General features: G+C 48.7%; 1 protein-coding gene across 3 annotated transcripts in view; it reads right to left on the reverse strand.

The window, feature by feature from the left end:
* NEGR1 (neuronal growth regulator 1) overlaps positions 1-21,682 on the reverse strand; it is a 160,629-nt gene extending 138,947 nt beyond the window's left edge. For 2 of the 3 annotated variants that reach the window (XM_015870907.3, XM_032446132.2), the window contains exon 1: positions 21,333-21,682. In XM_015870907.3, the coding sequence (XP_015726393.2) occupies positions 21,333-21,679 (347 nt within the window). In that variant the 5' untranslated portion in view covers positions 21,680-21,682. The remainder of the gene's footprint in view (positions 1-21,332) is intronic. The other variant, XM_085512456.1, reaches the window with a different exon arrangement.
* Positions 21,683-23,162: the final 1,480 nt, after the last annotated feature.

Consider the following 23,162-nt stretch of genomic DNA (forward strand, 5'->3'; position numbering starts at 1 on the left):
TTTAGGAGATTCATGAAAACCAAACCACATCCACTCCATGACTTAAACATTTCTACAACAGATCTCCACTGCAGGGCAAATTAGTCACAGGGACAAGGGGTTCTGCAAGAGGTTTGCTTCTTTACACCTTAGGCATGAAAACTGCTACAGAATGAGGGCTTTGCATTCGACCTGATGGCAGGACTTTGCACAGGTAGGCATCTATGCAGAGCAGGGGGTATCGGGCTCCCTCAGCTTTTGAGACCATTTCACAATTAAAACTGTACTTCATAATTTTCTAAGGTTCTTTACAGGCATAAAGATACACCACTGAAGTTTCTTTTTCTATTAGAATACCCCATGAAACGATGATTTGAAACTCAAAACCAGAAGATTTCTTGCAGCTTGCTGCTTTTAATTCCTTCATCTTTATCATAATTAAAACAATTGGATCTTGCACATTCTTTGTTAATAGCAAGAGTTGCTTGGTTGGTTTTTATGTTTTCTGTGTTGAAAACAGGAGCTGAAAGGATGCTTGGCTTCCTGACAGCAGAGACCCAAACAACTACATCACACACTGCTGATCCCATCCTGCTGATCCCATCCTGCATGTAACTGTTGCTCATTTTCCCTCTAACTTCATGAAGTTCTGCCACAAGAACTGCAGCAGAAAACAAACTCATTCTTAAATCCCTCACACAGACAGTGAAACACTCAATATATATACAACTGTAAGTACCCAAACCCCTGATGTCATGTTTTTAGAAGACAATATTGTTTGTTCACCTTTTTGGATGTGTTGTGTTGTAGATTCTTCTGATGCAGGGTGTAGCAACGTGGACAGAGCAATACAATGGGAAAGGTGTTACAACAATGATGTGTGTGATGACAGAAGGACCAGCACAATAGAAAGGTGCTATCAAGGAAGGGAAGAAGATTGTTCACACTGTATCAGAAAATTCCAGGTTCACAGGGAAAGCTCCACCAAGGAGGGATCTCCAAACAGAGACCCTTCCCCAGTAGGAATCAGCTCTTCACACTGAGGTCTAAAAGAAGTGCAACCAGGCAGCTCCCCTTCCTGTCCCACAGCTGAATTGCTTTCACCTGTGCTCCCAGGGCTGACCCGGTCCTTTCCCCATGTGCTCAATCAGTGGTTCAGGCCATGACTCAACAGTTCCCATCTACAGGGAATTGATAGCACCTTGTTTATTAGGTAGATACAGTGCTGCTCCACCTCAGCAACCTGCAGCTGGAAACTCTGAGAGCAGACGGTCTGCAGCCAACCTGCTCCTTACGCAACATAAAAATAGACCTTTCTTGAACACTGACAGGAAATGAATCATAACATGGCTTTGGTCAGATGGCTTTCAATCAGTGCTAAGTCACCTGCTGAATGAATGCCATCAGGAATTACATCCTCCAGGAGAGCACACTGCTGGGTTAGACCTTCAGCAAGCGTCTGCTCACACATCACCAAGTGCTGCTTGCAAACACAAAGCTTTCCTGGGCCAACTTGTAAATCAGTCAGGACAGCAATTAGCAGAGAGCCTCAGATGGAAGCCTGCCTAGCATCACCTCGCTGATTGTTCTGCATTTGCTGATATCCCAAAGAAAATGATGAACCATTATGTGCTCAACTTCTCCAAACTCACGGTTTCATTGGGAAGTGGAGGGGCTGACAGCTGGCCAGCTGCTCTGCATGATGACTGAGCGCTGCAGCACGGCATTTGTTCATCAGCTGTAATTGTTTGGGATAGCACACACGACACATGCACACTCAATCGGGAGCTGCAAACAGAATTAGCTCGAATCCCTTCAGGAGACCACGAACACATTGAATCACAGAGAATTCATCAAAAGATTTACGTGATAGTGCCTATGATCCAAGCGTGGTTATATGGTAGTTTACATCTCATTTTTCCAGAGCTGAGGGTTTGCTGGGGTTGGAAAGCTGAAGCACTCTAAAGTTCTGTTTGCTTTGCCAGCTACAGAGCCGTTTTCTGTAACCTCAGCACCCACTGCTGCCTTCCAGCCCCCCCAATACCTGGGGGCTGTGCCACACATTGGCAATACAGCCAGGCTGGGAAGGACAGCTGAGGTGTTGCCCTTTGCTGCCCAACCCACAGCAGGCTGCATGAGCTGCATGGGGCAGAAGGAAAAGCAGGACCTCAAGTTGTCTTTCCTGCTGAACAGCAGCACTATGCAGGAGAAACAACAAGAACCAGTTCCTACTGCCCAATGTTGTATGTCTGTGTTTTCATTCCATAGGCACCCTCTGTAGATTCACTCGTCCCATCGCACCGGAACAAGAGTTTTTGGGCAGACCCAAGTCTATAGCTGCACACTCCTCCAAAGCTGGCCAATAAAACCCACAACTCTCCACTTTTCCCTCCTTGAGAAGCCCCCCATGTGACACCCAGAGTTGAGATGGCCAAGCCCTGGGGGCTGCTCTGCAGGACACATTGCTGCAGCGCCAGCAGCCACAGCTGCTAATTAGTTCTCATAATGAGGGTAAATTCATCATCATTCCCTTACCCTGGTTTGAAAACCAAAGATAAGACTTCACATGCTTAAAACTAGCTCTGTGTTGCTGGAGTACTTGTCTAGCATCTTGTTAGTAGCTTCTCTTCATCTTGCAGCTTTAATTAGCAGCACCCGTCTGGGATTTACCTATGACAGTCAGTGGGTGACAAGTGCTAGCTAATGAATTATTCAACAAACTAAGAGACTTGGGGAGTTCTCTACCTGGCCTGGACTAATACACACTTCATTAGCAACTATTTTCACCTGTGACAGCCACAGGTACCTCACAGACTGAACTGCTTCTCTCACCTGAAATGGGTTCTCTCTACATCCACATTAATGTCAAACCCAGAGTTTTACTTCTATAGTGATTACATTAATGGTGACAGCTAGTAAATTGGATCCTCAGGATTATGGGATATCTTCATTAACCCTGGGTAAAGCCGGGAAGGGCTGTGCAGGCACAGCCACACCAGCACCAGCCAGGGAACCCAACCCTTAGCTGCACCATACAGACAGCAGCCAGGGAACCCAACTCTCACCTGAACAGTACAGAGAGCAGCTTCATGAGAGCAGCACTCCCGAGCACCCAGCAGCCCCAGAAGAACTGGATCCATCACAGCACTGTGCACAGAAATGCTTTTAAGTGTCCCTGAGTGTCCCTGCCTGATCCCTGCAGTCCCCTCAGGACCAGGAAGGTGCTGTCCCATGGCATCGCATTGCTTGTTCTCCAAGCCAAGGTGTGATCACCTTCCTAACAACCGTAATACCACACCGTGTATGCCATGTATGTGCACGCTGCATTCTTACAGAGGAAAATAGTACAGCGTACACATATAATCACTGCAGCGTTTTGAAACCGCTGGAAGGTTATCAGTCAAGGTTTGGTACTTGAATATCTAATGCACTGTACTGTACAAAATATACATCTGATAGCCTACAGGTGTATAAGCTAAGCATATTAGATAGAGCAATAAAACATTGCCAGCAATGGGTCATACCTGAATCTCTGTGACACAGCAGCCCTGTTGTGGCAGATCCCCAGAGAACAGCAAGCCTGCTCTCGAGGATATCGATCTGCTCCACTGTTCTTCCCTAATTGCCACCAATGCAGTCCCCTCCAATTAGCCTGCTCGGCTAGCGGCTCTCCCGGCATTCATTATCCAGGCTGGTGACAAAGTGGAAGTCTAGCTAAGGAAGAGCCCAGAAGAACACAAAAACAAAGCAATGGTGACTGCTCCAGGCATCATTTGCCTCACTCGCAGCATTCAGATATGCATCTGTGCTGGGAGGCCATCAGCGCAGTGTGTCACACAGTGCCCAGCCATGCTGCATTGTGGAGCAGGGCAGCAGAGCCCAGTGCTGCTGTGCCAAACCAGCACTTCTGTGACTGGCCCCAGAAAGTACCGCCTTCCCCAGTGTAAAGATAAAATTGGTGATTAGAGATCAATTGAACTGCTTATTTATAGAAAGGATTTGTGGGTTTGCGAACAGAGGACAAGTGAATAAATAACTGTGGGGGAGAAAAAGCACCTGAATGCTTTTATTTATCAGGTGGACTCCATGGGCAGCGATGGAAATACTCTTTTCTGCCAGACTCAGTATTGATCCCACACTGATGGTTTTCCTCAGATGACCTTAATGCACTTAACACAGCCCTACTGATACTGCAACTTGACCTACTTTGTTGTTTTTTTTAAAAGGAAAAACCAATGATTTTCATAGTACTAAAGCAAAGAGCAGCGACCGGCAGTGCTCACTGTGCAACCAACCAGACACAGCTGAAGGAACTGGCACAGATTTGGAACAGCTCTTTCCTCATAAAAGAACACAGATACATTGCTTTTGTTGATTACTTCCATCTATCGGATTCTTCACTGAAGTGCTTTGGATAGTGTATGGCAATGGAAGGAGCCCAGAGTGTCGGTGCCCCAGGCAGGGATCCAGCAGGCTGCCCAGGCACCCCATGGGCAAGGACCACCAACTTCTGCTTCATCCTGCTGTGACCCTGTCCTGGAGTTAAGGATTCACAGAGCTAAATGCTGTTGGGCTCACCTACGTCTTTTGCTCTCCATTACATAACAGAAACAGTGCTTGCTTCATCAAGCACAAGAAAAATATTTACATACTTGCATTTATTTACACAATACTAGACTGTTGAAATGCTGCAGTAATCACTACTTTGAGATCAAACATGAAACCTTACTATATACATCAGGAAAATTAGCTTTCCGGTGAAATATCGCATGACCTTCAACTCCTGGCACTCAAAGCACAGACTGGCTCCAGCCATTCATCCATACATTTGGACATAATAAATTACAACATGGGCTGGATTCAGCCTTACTGAATATGCTGAAGTCTCCCATAGGCACACCCACCACAAATGTGTATTTACCAGCACGCCCACAGCACCTTTCCCAGTGCTCATTCACCTCCAGATCAGATGCAAGCATTTTTCATCCACAGCTACTACTCTCATTCAAAAAGGGAAAGTGATTTAAGGAACAAATTCTCTCTTAGAACTATAAGGAGCGCCACGTGTCTTGGCCTTCATTAAAATGGGGAAACGTTCTCCTTTCTCTCTTCATTGTTTTCTGCTCCATAATTGCAAACATGGCAGCAGAGCTGTAAGTGAAAGCCCGAGGGGCCGTGCGGGCAGCACAGCGGGGCTCTGTCACCGTTACAGCAGGCAGCGGCCAAATTAAAGCATTCGTTTTCATGGCTGGTTATTGCTACCCGATGACCTGAGTGTTAAGACAAATACGTTACCCAGGTTGAAATGAAGGTGCTGGAGCCAGAGGGAACAATATGTTCTTGAAAGGGAAAACGTGAACCAAGAGGACAGAGATCTGCAAGTCGAGAAGTGTTTGGGTGCAGCTGGCGATGTTGGAGCTGGGCGACAGATCAGTGAAAATGCAGACTGGCTGTTCAGGAAATCTCCTGCCTTCCCCTGCACACGCAGTGTCAGTGCTCCTATGGGACATGCTGAGCACTGCCCGCACAGCTCTCAGGGGCTCTGATGTCCCCATCTGCCATACATGGCGTGGTGGGATATGACTGTCTGCAGAGTATTTGTGTGCATTTCATCGTGTTTACACCTCAATCCCCAATGCTGTAAATTAACAACCTTTCCTCAGTTACGGATTACTTTAATTTAAGGATGTAAATGTTTCCATGCATCTCAAGACACTCATATTCCAGTCTCCAGGACCCAGATTGCCCTCTGGAACCATTTGTTTCTCCCCTTATTAGAGCAGCTAACGCAGCGGATTAGGGTTAATCTCCCTCAGTGAACATAGGTAAACCCACTCTAGAACCACAGAATTGCTCAGGTTGGAAAAGACCTTAAAGATCATCATTCCCAACCACAACACAACCATCCTACCCTAACTAACAACCCTCCCGTAAATGATGTCCCTGAGCACCACATCCAAAGGGTTTTTAAACACATTCAGGGATGGGTTAAACACATTCAGAGATGAGATGAGGTATCTCTCATAACACATTAGAGTGAATGTAAATCATATTTCACATTTCTGGCCCTTACAGTTTTTGTTTTGTTTTGTTTTTTACTATTTTTGGCAGAAAATTACTATTCAGAGAATACAATAATCAACACTTGGCATATCCATGTACAATGACCAATCTCTAATCATTTCTGCCTTGAAGAATAGCACGAGAACTTTCAGCTGCTTTGTAAAATGAACAGCCCCAAGGGTGTTTGGGTATCGACTCACAAAGGCTTTTAGTTAAAATGCTGGGAATGGAAGGGGTACAGTTACCTGCAGGAGCTGGACTGGGGTGGACAGGGAGCAACCACATCCCTGGCCATGTCTGCTGCCCAGCCTCAGCCCCACACACCCCACGGCCCCATGCACAGAACTGCTCTCAGCATCAGCAGTGACTCAGCTGCAGGGAAGTCACGGCCGCTCAGGCTGCTAATTACCAAAACTACTGCAGAAAATGGGCTGCAGGCTCTCGTGTCACTTAGATTCTTTTCAAGATATTATTAAAAGACAATTTAAGAAAAGCCTTTAAAATTAATAAGCATAGTCAATGAATCATCAAAACAGCTCCAGTAAGGGTCTAAGGAAAGAAATAAAGAATAACTTAGCACTGTCCATAAATCCATAGCCATAATGCAAACTGACATTTCTGCATTGTTTCTGATGAAACGAAGGTATAATTCATAACAAACTCTTGTTATTTGTTCTTGTAATGAGACGCTAACAATGATAACAGCACTCTAGGCAGTGATCGGAATATATTTGATAAAGTCTAACATAATCTTTACTATGGAAAAATACGCAGATGTACCCCCAAAAACACCCATTTGGCATAAGGGTAAATAACCTGAACCGGTGGGTCCATTCTTACACCAAACCTGAAGTGCTCCTTCAGTTGCTGTACAGGCCTTTGCTCCAGGAGAAGCTAAAGAGTCTAGACGTGACTTGGAAAAACTCTTGCTGTCTCTGAAGAACGTGGTACCACCAGAATGCTGCCACCTCCACTCCGATGGAAAGCTGCCCCAACAAACCCACTGCAACAAATACCACACTCCTGAAGAAGCAACCATTTCAACCATGACTTCACAAAACATTGTTACGCTGTGTTCTCATTTAGCTACAAAGAAGCTGAGCAACTGCCAACCCCTCCTGACCTCTGGGTGCCCGGGACACAAACCTTGGTGCTGCTCCACTGGCTCTGTGCTGACACAGGGTGAGCTGGACCTGGCACCAGCAGTGCTGAAAGAGCTCTGAAATCTTCACTAGGGTTGATCTGAACTCCATAAGTCAGAAAAGAAAAACCCCAGGGCAGCTCAGCATCATTAAGTGTTTGAAGCAAAGCCTGCTTGCAACCCTGCACAAAGTTGAGAACCACCTCTGAAGCACTTTCTGCAGCTGAAATCTCTCTTAGTTGAGAATGGGGTCCTCCCAAAGAGCTGCATAAAGTGCACACTTACATACCACATTGTCTGGTTCATTTCTCCCTGAAACTGTGCAATCAGTGCAGCAAAACTTCTGCTTAAGATGGTGGTTAACAGGCCTAATTCTTCATTCCATGAGGCATCACTCCAGCAAGTACCACAGATCCTCACACTGACACAAACAGCTTTGTCATTTACAACCACTTCAAATAATGAATTTGAGTTTACACCAATGAAGATAATAAAAATTGCCTTTTCCCTTAAATAATCTAATTGGATTGGTCTGCTAATTTAAAATAAATGGGACGGAATGAAAATGTTCGACAATTTCAAAGTAAACTAAGTGTGGGACCAGGTCACACTTCATCGAGCTGCCACAAAAATTCATGGCTTGACTCAGCCAGTGCTACTTAAACACCTGTGCTGGTGGAAATGTTCCAGAGCCATTAGAGCAGCCTCCTACTTTGGTTAATGATGGATGCATACTAAGGAGCGCGGCTGCCCCGACACAGCACCCGCCATCCCAGAATCTCTGAGCTTTCTGGATGGGGGTCTCCCCATCAGCCTGCTGGGCTGAGCCGCAGCCAGAGCTTTCCAGACACAAGCCCTGTGCTGCAGTGCTGAGTGCTGCCAGCAGAACCAAACCAGTGCCAAAGCACAACGGGCAGATGCACACACATGGCTCCTGTGGGACAAAAGTGCAGCACGTGTGCCCTCCTCCTGGCATTAAGAACCTCAGCACAGCCCCAGCCCTGTGGGCAAAGCTCCCTCCCATCACCTTCTGATGAGTCCCCCCAACCCGACAAAGGCATCACTCACGGAGGATGGCCCCAATGACACCTCAGAGCTGCTCAAGGTGCCTGTTCGTTAACTGAGGCATTATCACTATCATCAACCAGTTGCTATAATGGAAGAGCAACACACTGTAACTTTGCAAAGGGGATGGCATCTTCAACAGCCTGCCCAGAGAACTGCTGTGTTTCAGGTGCAGATCACCAACTCTTATGCAGATAGATGCAGGAAATAGCACTCTTGACCTCTGCCAACACAGAGGTATACAAGTACGTTACTAACAGCACACATGTGCAGTCAATTTAATGTTCTTAAACAAAAAAAGTCTTTTATTCCTCTGTGAATATATTTGTACGGATCTCCTGTGCACTAACTTTTTGCTGGCAGATGTGCTTTGGATACTGTCACTTCCCCGCTTCGAGCTTATGACTAACACGTCGAGTTCCCTCCAAAGACAGCAAACGTTTGTACAGAAATTGCATTCCAAGTAACATAAACTTTGATGAACCGTAAATATCACACGTTGTTTGCCACTATACAAAACAATATTGCTTTGAGCTATTACCATGTATTACCCTTCGTCTCAGAATTCCAAAGCTTTGCCAAAGCCCACAGAGCAGCACAGAGCTTCCAAACAGCCACATCCACCCAACATCAGAAGCTCCATGCCCACATTTGTTTGGTGGCTGCTTCTTCTCTATGTACTCACAGTTACTGAGCACTGCACCCCAAAAATATTTGACAGTGAAATGTAATCCCCACCAGACCTTCACTCTGCAGGTGTCCGAGCCAGCATTGCCTCCTGAGTGCTTCAAAACTATATACTTCAAGGCCAGGCTGGACGTGGCTCTGGGCAGCCTGGTCTGGTGGTTGGAAACCTTGCACATAGCAGGGGGTTGAAATGAGATGATCACTGTGGCCTTTTTCAACCCAGGCCACTCTATAGTTCTGTGATTCTATGACTCCCTGTGATCCTTCACTTGGTTAATCTTGTAAAAAGAAAATGCATTCACATGTGTCTAAAATATTAAGAAGTGTGCCTTCCAGGACAGTAATTCCAGCAGTGATTTAGAAATAAATTTTGCTCTATAAAATCACCTCCTTGGCTGTTCACTTTACCCAGCTAATAATCATAATAAAAAAAAGCAGGAATCAGCATAATCCATTGGAAGAGCAATGCTTCAAGAGTTATTGGAATTAAGTCCCAGATATATGTGCAGCGCTCTGGGTTATTACTATTTTCATAAACAGAATAATGTGTTCTCTGGGCATGAAGAGCTCCATCGCAGCAAACATTAATGATAAAATAGATGGTGGGAGGGAAAGGTGAGCTGCTGCTGGGGACAGGAGGCTGGAGCTACAGGGAGGGAATAAATGCCAGGCAGCAAAGCCACGCTGATGTGCCTAAACTGAGAAATCCCAAACAAACTAAGGTACTCATTATTTATATCACCAGTTAAGTCTTGTTGATATTTATTAAAGAACACATATTAACTTGAAATAATTAAACAAAACTGCTGCACTTGATGAGTACCACTGAAAGTGCTCTGCACACTTCCAAAGAGTCAGGACCCATCTCAACCCACTGCCCAGGGATAGACCAGCGTGAGCGGATCACAGGACCACTGTGGCTGGGAAGAACTCTGAGCCCCCCACATCCCACCTTCCTCTGCAGCACCCACTGCCCCTGCAAACACAGCGTGCAGGGGTAACAGTCACAGATCAAACTTGCTAATTCAATTTGTTGCAAATTAAATTCTACCCTAAAAAAAAAAAGGTAGCTGTGACAGAAATCTCCCTTTCTCTTCTCCTGCTATTTAATAGTCTCAGAATGAAAAGTCTAGTACAATTTTCTAGTCCAATTGTTCCAGCCGGGGGGAAAATTGCTCATCATAATTAGGCCGCTTTCATAACATATCTGCTCAGCAGCCGGGCTCCTGCAACTGACCGCACCTGCAGCTGCAGCCCCATCCCAGCAATAGGCCACAGCCCCATCCCAGCAATAGGCCCCATCCCAGTGCTGACTGCCCCTCCCCAGCCCTCAGTGCGTGCCCAGGCTGAACACGAAGCTCTACAACCATGGGGCAGATGCAGAAGGTCATTCGCTTTTCTCAGCCTGGGAACAGCCTGCATGCCCAGTGACACTGCTCTGCTGTTGAGGCTGACAGCGTAGGGCTGAGAGAAGCAATGGGAGGGTTGTTTTGTTCTCTAAGCTGGGGAGGGCAAGGCAGACTGAGAGAGCAGCACTGTGAGGTTAAAGAATGGAAAGAAGCAGAGGTCCTTCTGTGTGAGAGCCCCCACAAGTGCCAGCAAACATCTCAGTAGTAGATGGGCTTCAGTTTGTTACATGTGGGTTTCCAAAATCCCAGGGGGCACAGACACATGGGTGTTGGAACAGGACGCCAATGATTTCATTTCCAGCTGGAACATCTGATCAACAGTTTGCTTTAAGCTCCCTCTTCCTCCAGAAGCAGCCCTGAAGGATGTTTGGAGTTACTGGGGCATGGTGCAATTCTACACACCAACATCTTCTGAAGAGCTCTTCCAAATACTTTGGAAGCTGTGAGCTACAATTCTCAAGCCATTGTGTAACTTTATAACCTAAAAACTCTTGCTAAAATCCCAAGCAATTAAATCAACTTGAATAGGAAAGGACAGAATTCTTTCTGAAGAGGAATTCAATCCTCATTTCTGCAGCAGAGGCAGCTCTCACACTGCTATGAACCATACTCAAAGGACTCAGGGATTGGAACAGCTTCCTACCATCACTGCCCACACTACCCAAAATCCTGTTACACATCATACAAGGAGAACAGTCATGCAAGAGACCCTCAGTACCTGAAATACCACCCATCAAAGAATTTTTGTCTGTTTGCATGAGCATTTCAATGATATTTCTAATATTTCATTGTAGATTTACTTAATAACTCTCTCAAATGAGAATTTTATAAGTATAGCACTGCTGGAGTGGGGGTGTGATAGGAGTGAGAAGTGGGTTGGTGAGTCCAACACTAAAGAACGCCTTCAGTGCTGCAGCACAGCTCCACTTGTGTTCAGATGACCCAAAGTCACAGCCAGACAATGAAACACTTCTATATATTCTATATATTGATGCCCCATCTGCAGTACTGCGTCCAGACCTGGAGCCCCAAGCATAAGAAAAACAGGGAGCTCTGGAGGGCCCAGAGGAGGGCCACTAAATGGTCAGAGGGCTGGAGCACCTCTCTTGTGATGAAACTGGGAACTGGGCTTGTTTAGCTTGGAAAAGAGAAGGATCTGGGCAGCCCTCATTGTGGCCTTCCAGAACTTGAAGGGAGTGTATAAACAGGAGGGAGAAGGGCTGTTTGTGAGGGTGGGCAGTGATGGGACAAGGGGGGTGGTTCTAAACTGAGGCAGGGGAGGTTTGGGTTGGATACTGGGAGGAAGGTTTTCCCCCAGAGGGTGGTGACGCACTGTTCACAGGTTGCCCAAGGAGGCTGTGGATGCCCCATCCCTGCAGGCATTCAAGGCCAGGCTGGATGTGGCTCTGGGCAGCCTGGGCTGCTGGTTGGTGACCCTGCACACAGCAGGGGGTTGGAGCTGGGTGAGCACTGTGGGCCTTTGCAACCCAGGACATTCTGTGATTCTACATTGTGATTCTATATATTTCTATAAGTACAACAAATACACAAAGTACATAGTGTTGTCAGCTTACTGATTTAATCGCTATGAACACACAGTACCCAAGATAATTATGACACGACACATCAAAATAAGCACATAAATTCTTTTTAGCACTTCTAGTTTTTTAAATATTATATGACCCTACCAAGTTTACATAACAAAATCTGAACGAATGTTGTACACCTCAACGTCTTCATGCTACCTTATAATGTGGTGTTTTGTTCTGTAAACAACACCACATCCTCAAAAGCCTTGTAATTATAACCATCACCGGCAAGGCATTTTTCATCCCAGCTTAGCTATGCACTTTAATACGTAGCTCAATACTTCATCAGCATAGATTCCAAAATAAGTCAATTTAATAATGTAAGACCTTTCCGAGACCTTCATATACAGCTGTGCTCATTTTTAACTAATTTAGTTCATCTGATCCAAATCCCTCATTAAAAGCTGCTACTCTATCATGGTTAGGAGCAGAATAACCAAAATAATTGCTTTTAGACCTGACAGAGTTACCGATTTTAAACCACGCTTTAAATAAGGCTGAACTCATTTATCTCACAGAAGACCTCAGCCCTTCTGATTCTGTGACACAGTAAACTAAGAGAGGAGACAGCGCTTTTATTTATCTGCTTCATTTTGCCCAGGCATCCATCCTTCCCTCTGCCTCTGAAAACTGCTTATTGCTTCAGCCCAGGAAATCATGTTATTTGGGGGTTTTACTGAGCAGCCGTCAGCTCCTAAAGGTGTCAGGCAGTCACACCCCAGGATAATCTTGCCTGTAATTCCCCTCAAAGTGTGCTGGCGCTGCTCAAACTCCTTTAGGACATCTCCCAGTTTCTGTTACAATTAAGCTAAAGGAGTGCCCTATCAAACTAAACATGTGTTAGAGCAAATGGTGTCACTCCTGCTCCTTCAGCTCACCCCCACACATGTGCATGAAGCCAAACAGCAGAAAACGCTTGCACCGACTCTAAGGTAAGTCAGCACAACTTTGAGAATGAAACAAAGCCAACAAGCCCTGTGCAAGCAGCATCACTTGGCTCTTTGTTCTTAGCCATGCAGCCATCTTCGGCCAAGTCCCCTGCGTGCTCGCAGCAGCCCAGCAGCACCCAGGGCTGCAAGTGAGGAAGGCGGCACCGTGTGCCACAGCTCACACCACATGGAGCAGCCTCACAGCTGGAACACAGCCCTGCCACCGCCTGCTGCCATCTCTGCACTTTGGTTCTGCGTTTCCTACAACAGGCAGAAAAGCTGCTGTGGAAAACATGCATCCTTCGGTGCTTCACCCAACACACCCAAACCTCTGCTGTCCTTCATCACACAACAGCAACAGCAGGGAGTTCTCTGGTGTCAGAAAGGATTCTTGACCTTCACTCAGCCACTGTGCACCCCTGGGCAGCTCTCAGGCCCCCAGCCAGCAGCAGCCATTGCTGCTCTGCACTGTGCCGTGCAGACGGTCTCATCTGGTGCTGAATTCCATCAGGAATGAAACGCGCTTCATTTTGAACCATGTCACACAACAGAAAAATGTGTTTATTCCAAACCACGATGTACCACTTACTTAAAATATTGACTCTGATATTTAACATTTTCATTTTCCCGTCACACGTTCACAGCTCCATTCTAAAATGAAGTGACACCGCAGTTTATCAGAAGCCGGGGTTACGCCTGGAGCTCCCGTGTCAGGCCGAACGTTTTTAGTGAGCAGCATCACTGCCACACTGCTGCACAAGCCTTATTCTGCCCCACACAAAACCTGCTGGAACGTGGGCTATCCTCTACAAGGGGCATTGAAGGCCAGGCTGGATGTGGCTCTGGGCAGCCCGGTCTGGTGGTTGGCAACCCTACACATAGCAGGGGGTTGAAATGAGATGAGCATCGTGGGCCTTTTCAACCCAGGCCACTCTATGATCCTAAGAAAAAGCTCTGGGCAACCAGCACAGCTGGGCAGAGCAAACAGGGGGAAGAAAGGGAAAGAACTGGTTTAAATGGTGCTGTTTCATTTCCTCCAGCAGCACTGGTGTTCCACAGAGCAATCCGTCCTGCCTGCTTGTGGCACCCACCCCCACCACAGCCCAAGGGAGAAACACAGAGAAAATATCAACCACTACATTAAATTAACAGCTTTAATAGAAAAACCCAGCACTGCATCTATGAAAAACTCTGATGCGTGCCTAAACATTTATCTGTTATCTTAGTCAGAAATGAAACTATTTTACTGAAGAAAAGGAAAGGGTTTTCCTGTGTGTGCAGAGCTACCACGTTTATGAACACTGAACCTGTTCCACAGTGCAGCAGGAAAGCACAGCTGATAGCACCGACACCAGCAGGATGAGCACCCTGTGCTCAGCCCAGCCCACCAGGGCAAGGCATGTCCTGCAGCCCAACGCCAGCTCAGCCTCCTGCAGGGATGCTGCTGCTTTCTGCACAGCCACACACACCCTATTCACATTAAATCAACCAGAACTTTGTTTGAAACTTCTCCCTCCCTTCTTCAGTTGTGTTTTCCTTAGAGAGAGCTGCCTTGTGTCACTCATGCTTAATTAAGTACACCGAGCCTGTAGCTAGCAGCAAAGCCTCAGCGTGTCTCTAGACCTGTGGTTTATAGACGGTACCATCTCCAATTAGTGAGAAGCAGCAGTGCTGTGTCGGGGCGCTGTTTTGCTCCCCAGCTGCTGTTGCACCATGTGGGTGGGGTTGCTCCCACCAGCTCCCATTGCCAAACCTCCCGCAGGCATCCCAGCACCTCCCAGCTCTGCAACCTCCTGGGCAGGCCGTGCCCGCAGGATAAGTGGCTCCCAGCCAGCAGTGTGGGCACCAGGCTGGGATGGAGACTGCAGCCCTTCCCCAGCAGCCAACAGCCTGGGGTTTGCAGCACTTCTTCACATCAAACCCACAACCGTGTCTGCACCCAATGGGAATCAGGGGGTCAGAGAAGGATGATCTTGTCCTCAAGCGCCGATTGATGAGGGTAAATTATATTCAGTTTAAGAACATTTTCAACATGAAGCCAGTGAAGTATCAAAGACATACAACAGTACAGTAAATTATGTATGCCTATGTTTTGTAGAGGGAATGAGGTTCCTGCATCCTTCTGACAGAACTGCATTATGTAAATTTAACAGGCATAGCAGAGATGCTGTGTTAAACCGGACAGAGATCTTATTCCTGTATTTTTAAATAAGCATAGGAAAAAAAACCCAGCCTATTGTACATGAATATATAGAATTCCCTTCATTTACATTGATATTTGCATAAGAAAAAATTGCAGGAGATTTCTGCATGCATTGTATGCTAATCAGATTTTTTCTAGACAAAACTGATACTGCTAACAGTTGGATACTCTCTTTGTTTTAATTATGCATGACTAATGATAGCTGTTTGGCTGTCTGACCACCAGATTGTCTGCAGTTGCCAAGGGAAAATCTTTTAAAACAGATTGACGGGTTTTCTGTTATAAAACAGAGCATGTTCTGCTTCAACTCATATTTTTGAGAGAGTTTAGTGGGTATAAAAACCAAAACTTCGGCTGTTCACAATGACGTAAGACTTCAACCCAGGCACATACACCCACAGCCACCCACAGACGAGAGGCAACACTGAGCCTGGAGATGCTCAAAAACTGCAGAATCACCACGAGCAGCTGAAGTGGCCTCAGTTCAGGCTGAACTCTGTGCTGGAACACACTCGTGATGAAGTCACCATCAGATCTCTGCTGGCTTTGCAAGTGATGCTCCATGCAAAGCCAGAGTTACTGCACACACCTCCTGAGCCCCCCATGGTTGTATTACTGAAGGAGCAACATGAGACACCACTGGGAGGGCTGAACATTTCATTGGGCCTATTTTCCATCTTCATCTACTTGAGTGTTCAGTGTACTAATGAACCCAGCCCTGTGCTGGCAGCTCACACAGCTCTGAGCTCAGGAAAACAACATGCATCTGGCTGGAGGAGGAAAGGCTCTTTCTGCAGAGCTGAAAAATGGAGGATAGCCTGGTAGGTCCTGGGTTAAGAGCAGAGTGGGCTCCAGAGCACAGCAACCACAGACACCTCGTGCAGCCTCTGCCACACTGCTATCCCTGCACACCCAGCAATGCAATGGATGTCCCTGCATGCCCACCCCGCACACACAGCATTGCTAAGAGTGTGATCAGTGTAAAGGAGGGACTGCCTGCCTTACCAACTGAAATAACTTAAACAAGCACAACACTGTGTTAGAATGAACCTTGAATTGATGTCTGGGTTGAGTTGGGGAAAATGGAAAATTTACAGATTCGTAGAGCCGCTTCCTGTGCTTCTAAGTGGGACTTTTCTGTTCCCACAAGGACGTGGATTTCGTACTGATCGTCTCTTCTCAAAGGCTGAAAGACAGCCAGAACTGAGAGGGCCCCGCAGCCCACCCCCACCCTGCCAGCACGCAGAGCCTTAACAGAGCGTTATTTGACAGAAATCCCCCATTCCTCGTGAGGAACAGAGCTCTCACAGGGAGACAAAGGTTGCTCTTTCAGCCTTATCTTTGCAGGCGACGAGGCAGGGAGATGCAGCCCCAAGGACAGCCTGCGTGAACACCAGCTGCCTTCATGAGCTGTGAGATGGCAGGTCACCATGGCCAGGCTACCGCCATCACCTGCAAGAGCACAAGGGATTGCCCAGAACTGCACCCAGTCTGAGCAACCCGCCCTGCTCCTGGTCACTGCTGCCTGAACCTCCCTCAAGCTGAAGGCCTGCAGCCAGCACTGCCCCACTATGCCCACTGCAACCTGAAGGCTCAGCCCCACCGTGCCCATTGCAACCTGATGTCCTGCAGTAAACCCAGCCCTGCCTGCACCACACAGTGTGGGACCAGATCAGCTCTCACGCAGGATGGCTAAAAGAAGAAGTTCGCGTGTCTGTGCTTTGTTCCACAGAAAATTCTTTAGAACAAGCTCTGGTTTTCACTCTCTACTTGTTCCTCTTCTTGTTAGATCCTCTGCACAACATCTGAAACATTCACAGTGGTTTAAAAGAATTATTTCAATTGACCCTGAACATACTTACTTTAACTGCACAGATCAGAGGCAAGTGCCAACACACGCTTATTTAGTAATGGGTAGGGCTGTGGAACATGAGAGCAGTCCCCAAAGAACAGCCTCTTTTTATAGGGGGGGGGTGGGGAGACGGTGTGTATCTCCACATAACACAGCAATATCTCAGAGAGATGGAACAAAGCTTCATACAGCCAAATAATTCATGATCCTGAGATGCACAAGAATACCAAAAGAGCATGGAAGTCAGGAACAGACCATCTGAAACCATAAAGAGGAAATTTTTCATATGTATTGCATTATCCACCTCCCTAAACCTGCACTTCTACATGCATACAGACAACTGCATTCAATACTGTTGCATGGATGTGAATCTGAGGGACTGTAATGTTAAAACACATATAGTCTCTTAATATTTAAACATGCCACATCACTTTATATGCTCCTGCTACTCAACCACAGACCCACCATTCCAAATGCCCATTTCTCTGGAGTGTGAGTGATGGCAGATGAATTACACTTTGTAGACTTGTTGCCAGCTTTCCGTGATTGTTGTGGCTCCTTTTGCAAAGACTATTTGCTGTAAAGGGCAGCTCTTGTCAGAAGAGAAGAGCCACGAAGCCCCAAAGCCCAGAAGCCACCAGCCTCGGCCCAGCCTCTTAGATATGAGTTCTAAAAAACAGGATGCGTGGGAAGCCAGAGGAACTGGAGGCATGGACAGAGATGCTGCTGCTGCCAACCTTCCTACGCCAAGGCAGAATCCACCCCTTCAGAGCAGGTCAGACACTGCCATGAGGCGCATCCAGAGGGAGAGCAGGAGGGCAGGAAACACAGAACACGTGTCCTGCCAGCAAGTGCCTGCACCAGTCAAACGGTGATAAAGAAATCAGTGAGCCTGACAGCCATTAACACGCCTCAAAGCATATTTTACAAGACAGAAAATTGCAAACCCCTTGTTTAGTAAAGCCTACGTTGTAAAATGCTGTGACACTTCACATCTGGATATAAGCTTGGGAGGGACTTAGGAGATGTTTATGGTAAATGAATTCATTTTCTTTGCTAGAATTTATTCCGTTTTCTTTGATGACTTCTTCATACACATCTCCACACCTCTGCTAGTGTATAATTTCTCATTGATTTAGCAGAGAATAGCCTGCACCCAGGGAACTCACTCTGCAGCAAAGGCCCTGTATGGCCAAGAGAAAAACATAAGCAACATAAAGGAAAGTGAAGCTGAATCCAAGACTTGAACCATACTAAGAAAACAGGAACCGCTCCAAATATTTGGTCACACCAAATATTAACAACATCCACTTTCAGGTACCTTAAGCACCACCTAATGTGAAGAGCTCTCTTTTGTACACCAAAGGGATCTCTTTTAGAGCATGACATTGGGAAGCAGCCATCAAAAGTGATGGGCAGCGTTTCAGATGGGCTGCCTGCTACACATCTGTGCTGTTAATGCCAACAAGAGACCAGTGGTAGAGAAAATGGAGAAACCACAACACATGGAGGAGCCAGGAGTAAGAAGTGCTGCTCCTGCCTGCAGACACGGAACAGGCTGCCTGCAAGGTCTGTTGGCTGCATGACGAACTTTGCAGCTCCCTGAGGATCTTGCTTAGCGGGCCTCTTCTCCACAAAAACTACAGCCACTCTCTTAAATATCAGAGTGGGGACATTTCTGCCTGTTTGCTGCTGTCAGACCCAATGGAACATCGTCCACCTGAACTCCCAGTTGCTCTTCTGGAAGCCGCTTCCCAGCTGGGTGCCCCCAGCACGTCCTGGTGCTGGGCTGCTCCTCCCTGGCTGTGGGGCTCTACATCTTTCCTTATGGGGCCTTGGGAATGCTTTGGGAACATCTATCCCACTAAGGGCCTTGGGGCTTAAACCTTTACAGGGAAAAAGCTGCATCATTTTGTGTATTCTAGAGTATATATTTAATAAATGACGCTATGATAAGACAGCAGCAGTGTGCCTTTTGTTTTAAAAAGGTGTCAAGCTCTAAAACTTAATTTGCTGTGATTGCACACTATGAAAGGACTATCAGGTATATCCGCTTTAATCGTTTATGAGCTGTAAAAAAACAAAGCACAGAGAAAAAAGCTGCTTGCTTGAGAAAGACATTTTGATCATTTTCAGCTCTGCACCTTTAGATACTTCAAGCAGCTTCTGTTTACCAATTGAGGGGAGGATGGGGCCTCACCCGAGCTCCTCTGTGCCGGTCACCTCTTCCTGAAGCACTGACAGTGCTGCCAGAGCCACGGGGTCACTGCACACCCAGGGCTGCATCCCTCTCTGCACAGTAAGTCTTTAGAAGAGTCACCAGAGAAACACAGGTCATGGAGCACAAATTGCTGCCCTGTATTCTCAGCAATTTACAGCACACTGATCTGTTCTTCTAGTGACGTGTTAAGTTAGAACTTTCCCCATCCTCAGGTGTTCTCGCTAAACCTGAGCACATTACCTGGAACAACTGCAGGAAGGTGCAGGTTGGAATTCATACACCTGAAAACAAGTGGCTTCCTAAGATTAGCTTGTTGTACCAAACAGCCGCATCACAGACAGAACTCCTTCAGACTTCAATCAGCAGTGAGACAAACAGCACTGGGACAGCACAGATCAATTACAGATCCACACAACTTGCTTTACCTCCTGTTAGCACTTGGAGGCTTCTTTCTGAAAGCCTCAGCACTTAAAGGAGATTTCATCCCTCACTTCTAGTAAAGATGATGAAAAGTGAACATGGGGACCTGAGCTGGAGCAGGTGTGCTCTGCTCAGCCTCCCACCGAGCTGCCATGCTCTGAGTGCTTCCCTCTGTGCTCTGTCCCACAGGCTGTCACTGACCATCCACAGCCCAACGGGGCCACACATGCACCCCACAAACCACTACCACCTTCCCTCAGCCAGGAAAGCATTGACTCCGAGCCATGCAAAGGACTCCCATATCCCATCATTAATTATTGAAAAACAATCAGCAGATACTCTCAGTGCAGAGCTGCCTGTGAGTGGGCCAGGGGTGCCTTCCTGCAGCCCTCACTCCCACAGCACAGAGAGGAATGGAGCAGAGCAGCCCGGTGTGAACCCAGCTGTGCCGGTAGGACAGGGCCCAGCCATCCTGGGCAGCTGGGGAAACCGAGAGGATTTGGGCTGGGAGCTGCAAGGAAACCCTCCCCTTTCAGCCCCTGCACTGCTGTGCCAGCTCACCAACCTGCACCTACATCAGCTGCCAGCAATCAGGGAACCAGCAACAGTGCTGCTCATACACATCTATGTTACAGATGTGCAGGGAGGAACAGTTCCGATTCCAAACACAGCCCTGCCCGGCCCCGCGCATCTTCCGTGCGCTCTTCTGAAAGCACTTCTCTGTTGGGATTCACACTTCCCCTTTCAAGCTGCATTACCAGCTAAAACCAAACCAAACTCCGACTTGAGAGCAAGTCCACAGCACAGGAAATGAAAGAAATTAATCTTAGTGCAAGAAGGATGAAAACCCACAGGCGCAACACCGCGCTATTTCCCGTCTCTCTGCTTTATTCCGGAGTCGGGCAGTGACTGCGCTCGGTTCAGCAGCCGCTCGCTACCGAGCAGACGATCGACCACGAGCCAGCAGCGGTGTTCTGATGCCCAGAGCCCGTTTATGTAACCCACCCAGCTGCACAAACACCGAGTTCCCAACAATCGCAGGCCCGGCAATGCGCGCCGCTCCCAGCTGGCAGCCTCCAGCAGAGAACATTGAGAGCCCCGCGCGGTTCGGCATCAAGGCGCTTCTCGAGGCGGTTCGCTCGCTCGAACGGCACCGAGTGAGCGGTGCCCGCAGCTCCGCTCTGCCCCCGGTCCCCGCGCAGCGCACACGCATCACGGACACCCGGCTCGGGCACGCGAGCAGAGCGCTGCCGGCAGCAACACGAGCACAGCGGCTGCGTTATCGGGAGCCGCTACGGCAGCGACAGGCGGGACTGAGATCCCCAATTCCGTAGCAGCCCCACAGCGCGGTGCGGCGGGTTTACAGCCCTTCAAAGGCTGCGCAGCCCGGCGGGCCGAGGGACACGCGGGATGGACGCGGCTCGGGCAGCTCCGCACAGCGGCACCGTAACACGGCGCGACCCGCTGCGATAGCGCTGAAAATAACGAGAAATCGCGGGCGACAGCGGCACGGTGCCAAAAGTACGAGCAGAGTTAGAACGGGAGAGAGAGCAGGGCAGGGCGGGGGGAACGGCGGCAGCAGCACCGGGATAAGGGCAGAACGGGAACTCCGCAGCGACCGCGGAGCCGGGAGGGAACGGAGCGGCACAACCATGCGAGAACGGAGCGGACGGAACGAACGGAACGAACAGAATGAACGAAGCGCTGCGGCGGCTCCGGGGCGGCCGCGAGCTCAGCATCCCCCCCCATCCCGGAGCCCCCCGCCCGCTCGTACCTGAGCACGGCCGTGTCCCCCTTGCGCACCACCAGGCTGTCCGCGGCCGCCCCGTGGAAGTCTCCTCCCGGCGCGGCGAGCCGCCCTGCGGGCAGCAGGCAGCACAGGCCGAGCAGCACGGCCGCCAGCCACTGGTGGGAGCCCCCGGCGCCCCGCACCAGCGGCACCATCTCCGCGCCGCTCCGCGCTGCCCCTGGGCTGCCCGCGGTCGGCGGCCGAGCGCGGCGCGTGGCTGCTCCCGGGCGGCCGCCGCAGCATCTACCGGGCGGGCAGCGGCGCCCGCTCTGAGCTCTGAGCTCTGCGCGCCGCGGCGGCGGGCGGCCCCCGGGCTGGCAGCCCGTTGCCATGCATCTGTTGCCAGGCAACCGTCCTGGCGGCCACGGGAGCGCGCGCCGGCCCACATCGCATCGGAACCGCTCGGCCCGGCCCGGCACCAGGAGCCCCAGAGCCCCGAACCCTGCCCCATCCCTGCCCCGATCCCGGCCCCATCCCTCCGGGGTCTCCCCCCGAGCGAAGCGATTTTTAACAACGGAATAACCGGAGTTGGGACGCATCAAATAACACCCGCAGCCCAAAATGCAACAACGCTTCTGCTGTAACAGCCGTGCAAAGTGTCTCCTTGCAGCAGCTCCAACGTTTGCTAATATCTGGGGGTTGGGGGCTCCTGGTATTTGTGACCGTGCGCTTTGGGACGTGCTGGTGAGCACTGTGAGATCTCTCAGACGTTTTGGAAAACAGCCTTCCAAGCTCTGATGCACTTTGCAGGCATGTGGGGCTGCTGGCAGAGCTGTGGGGACACGGAGCTCACACACAGCCACAGCCTGCTGGGGCACCCGGCACAAGGCACACGGTGCCATAGGCCAGGCCAGACTTTAGGGAGAGCTCTGTAATCTTTGAGCAATTATTTGATATCATTTTTGTTTGACATTAATGAACAAACAAATAACTCGCTCCTCTTCAAATAAGGACAAAAGCCACAATAACATTCTATTAACTTCATAAAGGACCACATAAATCTCAATCAACAGTAGCCCGGATTGATTTCTGTATTGTTTTGTTCTCTCGGATTTCTCTGCCCTGCCTTTCACACTGGTTGCTGACTGGCAGCGAGCAGAGCAGCCAAATTCGCTCACCTGAGCATCCCCACCTGCCCCCAGGCCCAGGAGGGCAGTAAGGAAACAGACCTGACAGCAGAGCAGGGCACAGCTGATACAGCGATTCCATGGGGGAGGACAGTGCTCCCAGCACAGCACTAGTGCTGCATGAGTCCAGGTTGGTTTCCTTCTTTGGAGTTCCTTGCACACAGCCACTGGCTGCTGCCTGCAGCCACACTGCAGGAGCTGATTCTGCTCTATGCTGCCTGGTGAAGGTCCCCAGCAGCACCCACGGCAGCGGTGCTCTCAGGGAATGCCTGGCCCTATGAGTTGTGCTGCAGCAGGGCAGCTTTGCTAACAGCCCCAGTCATGGTGCTCTTACAGAGCTCAGTGACAATCAGACACACTATTACCATGTGTACATTTCCTTTTGAGATACATTTTGGGAATTATTCCCATATTCCCACCTCCTTGCTGGCTGTCTTTGTCCAGCACCATCTTAAGAAGCTGCCCTGGCACCATCCCTGCTAATAAAGCCCTGCTCCTGCTTGCTGAGTGGATGGCAGGCAGCTCGGGAACTTTGGGTAACGCCTTGGAAAATGAACAGTGCCAACCACTGACAACATGAACCAAACAAGCAGCCCCTGCCCACTCTGCTCTTTATTCTCAGTCAGATTTTATCTCTAAATTGACAAATTCCATGGAATTTTGAAACAGGTTTACAACAGCCAAAGAA

The sequence above is a fragment of the Coturnix japonica genome, chromosome 11 (assembly GCF_054131305.1).
Source record: "Coturnix japonica strain WE chromosome 11, WE-NBRP24, whole genome shotgun sequence".
In the NCBI taxonomy this organism is placed as follows: Eukaryota; Metazoa; Chordata; class Aves; order Galliformes; family Phasianidae; genus Coturnix; species Coturnix japonica.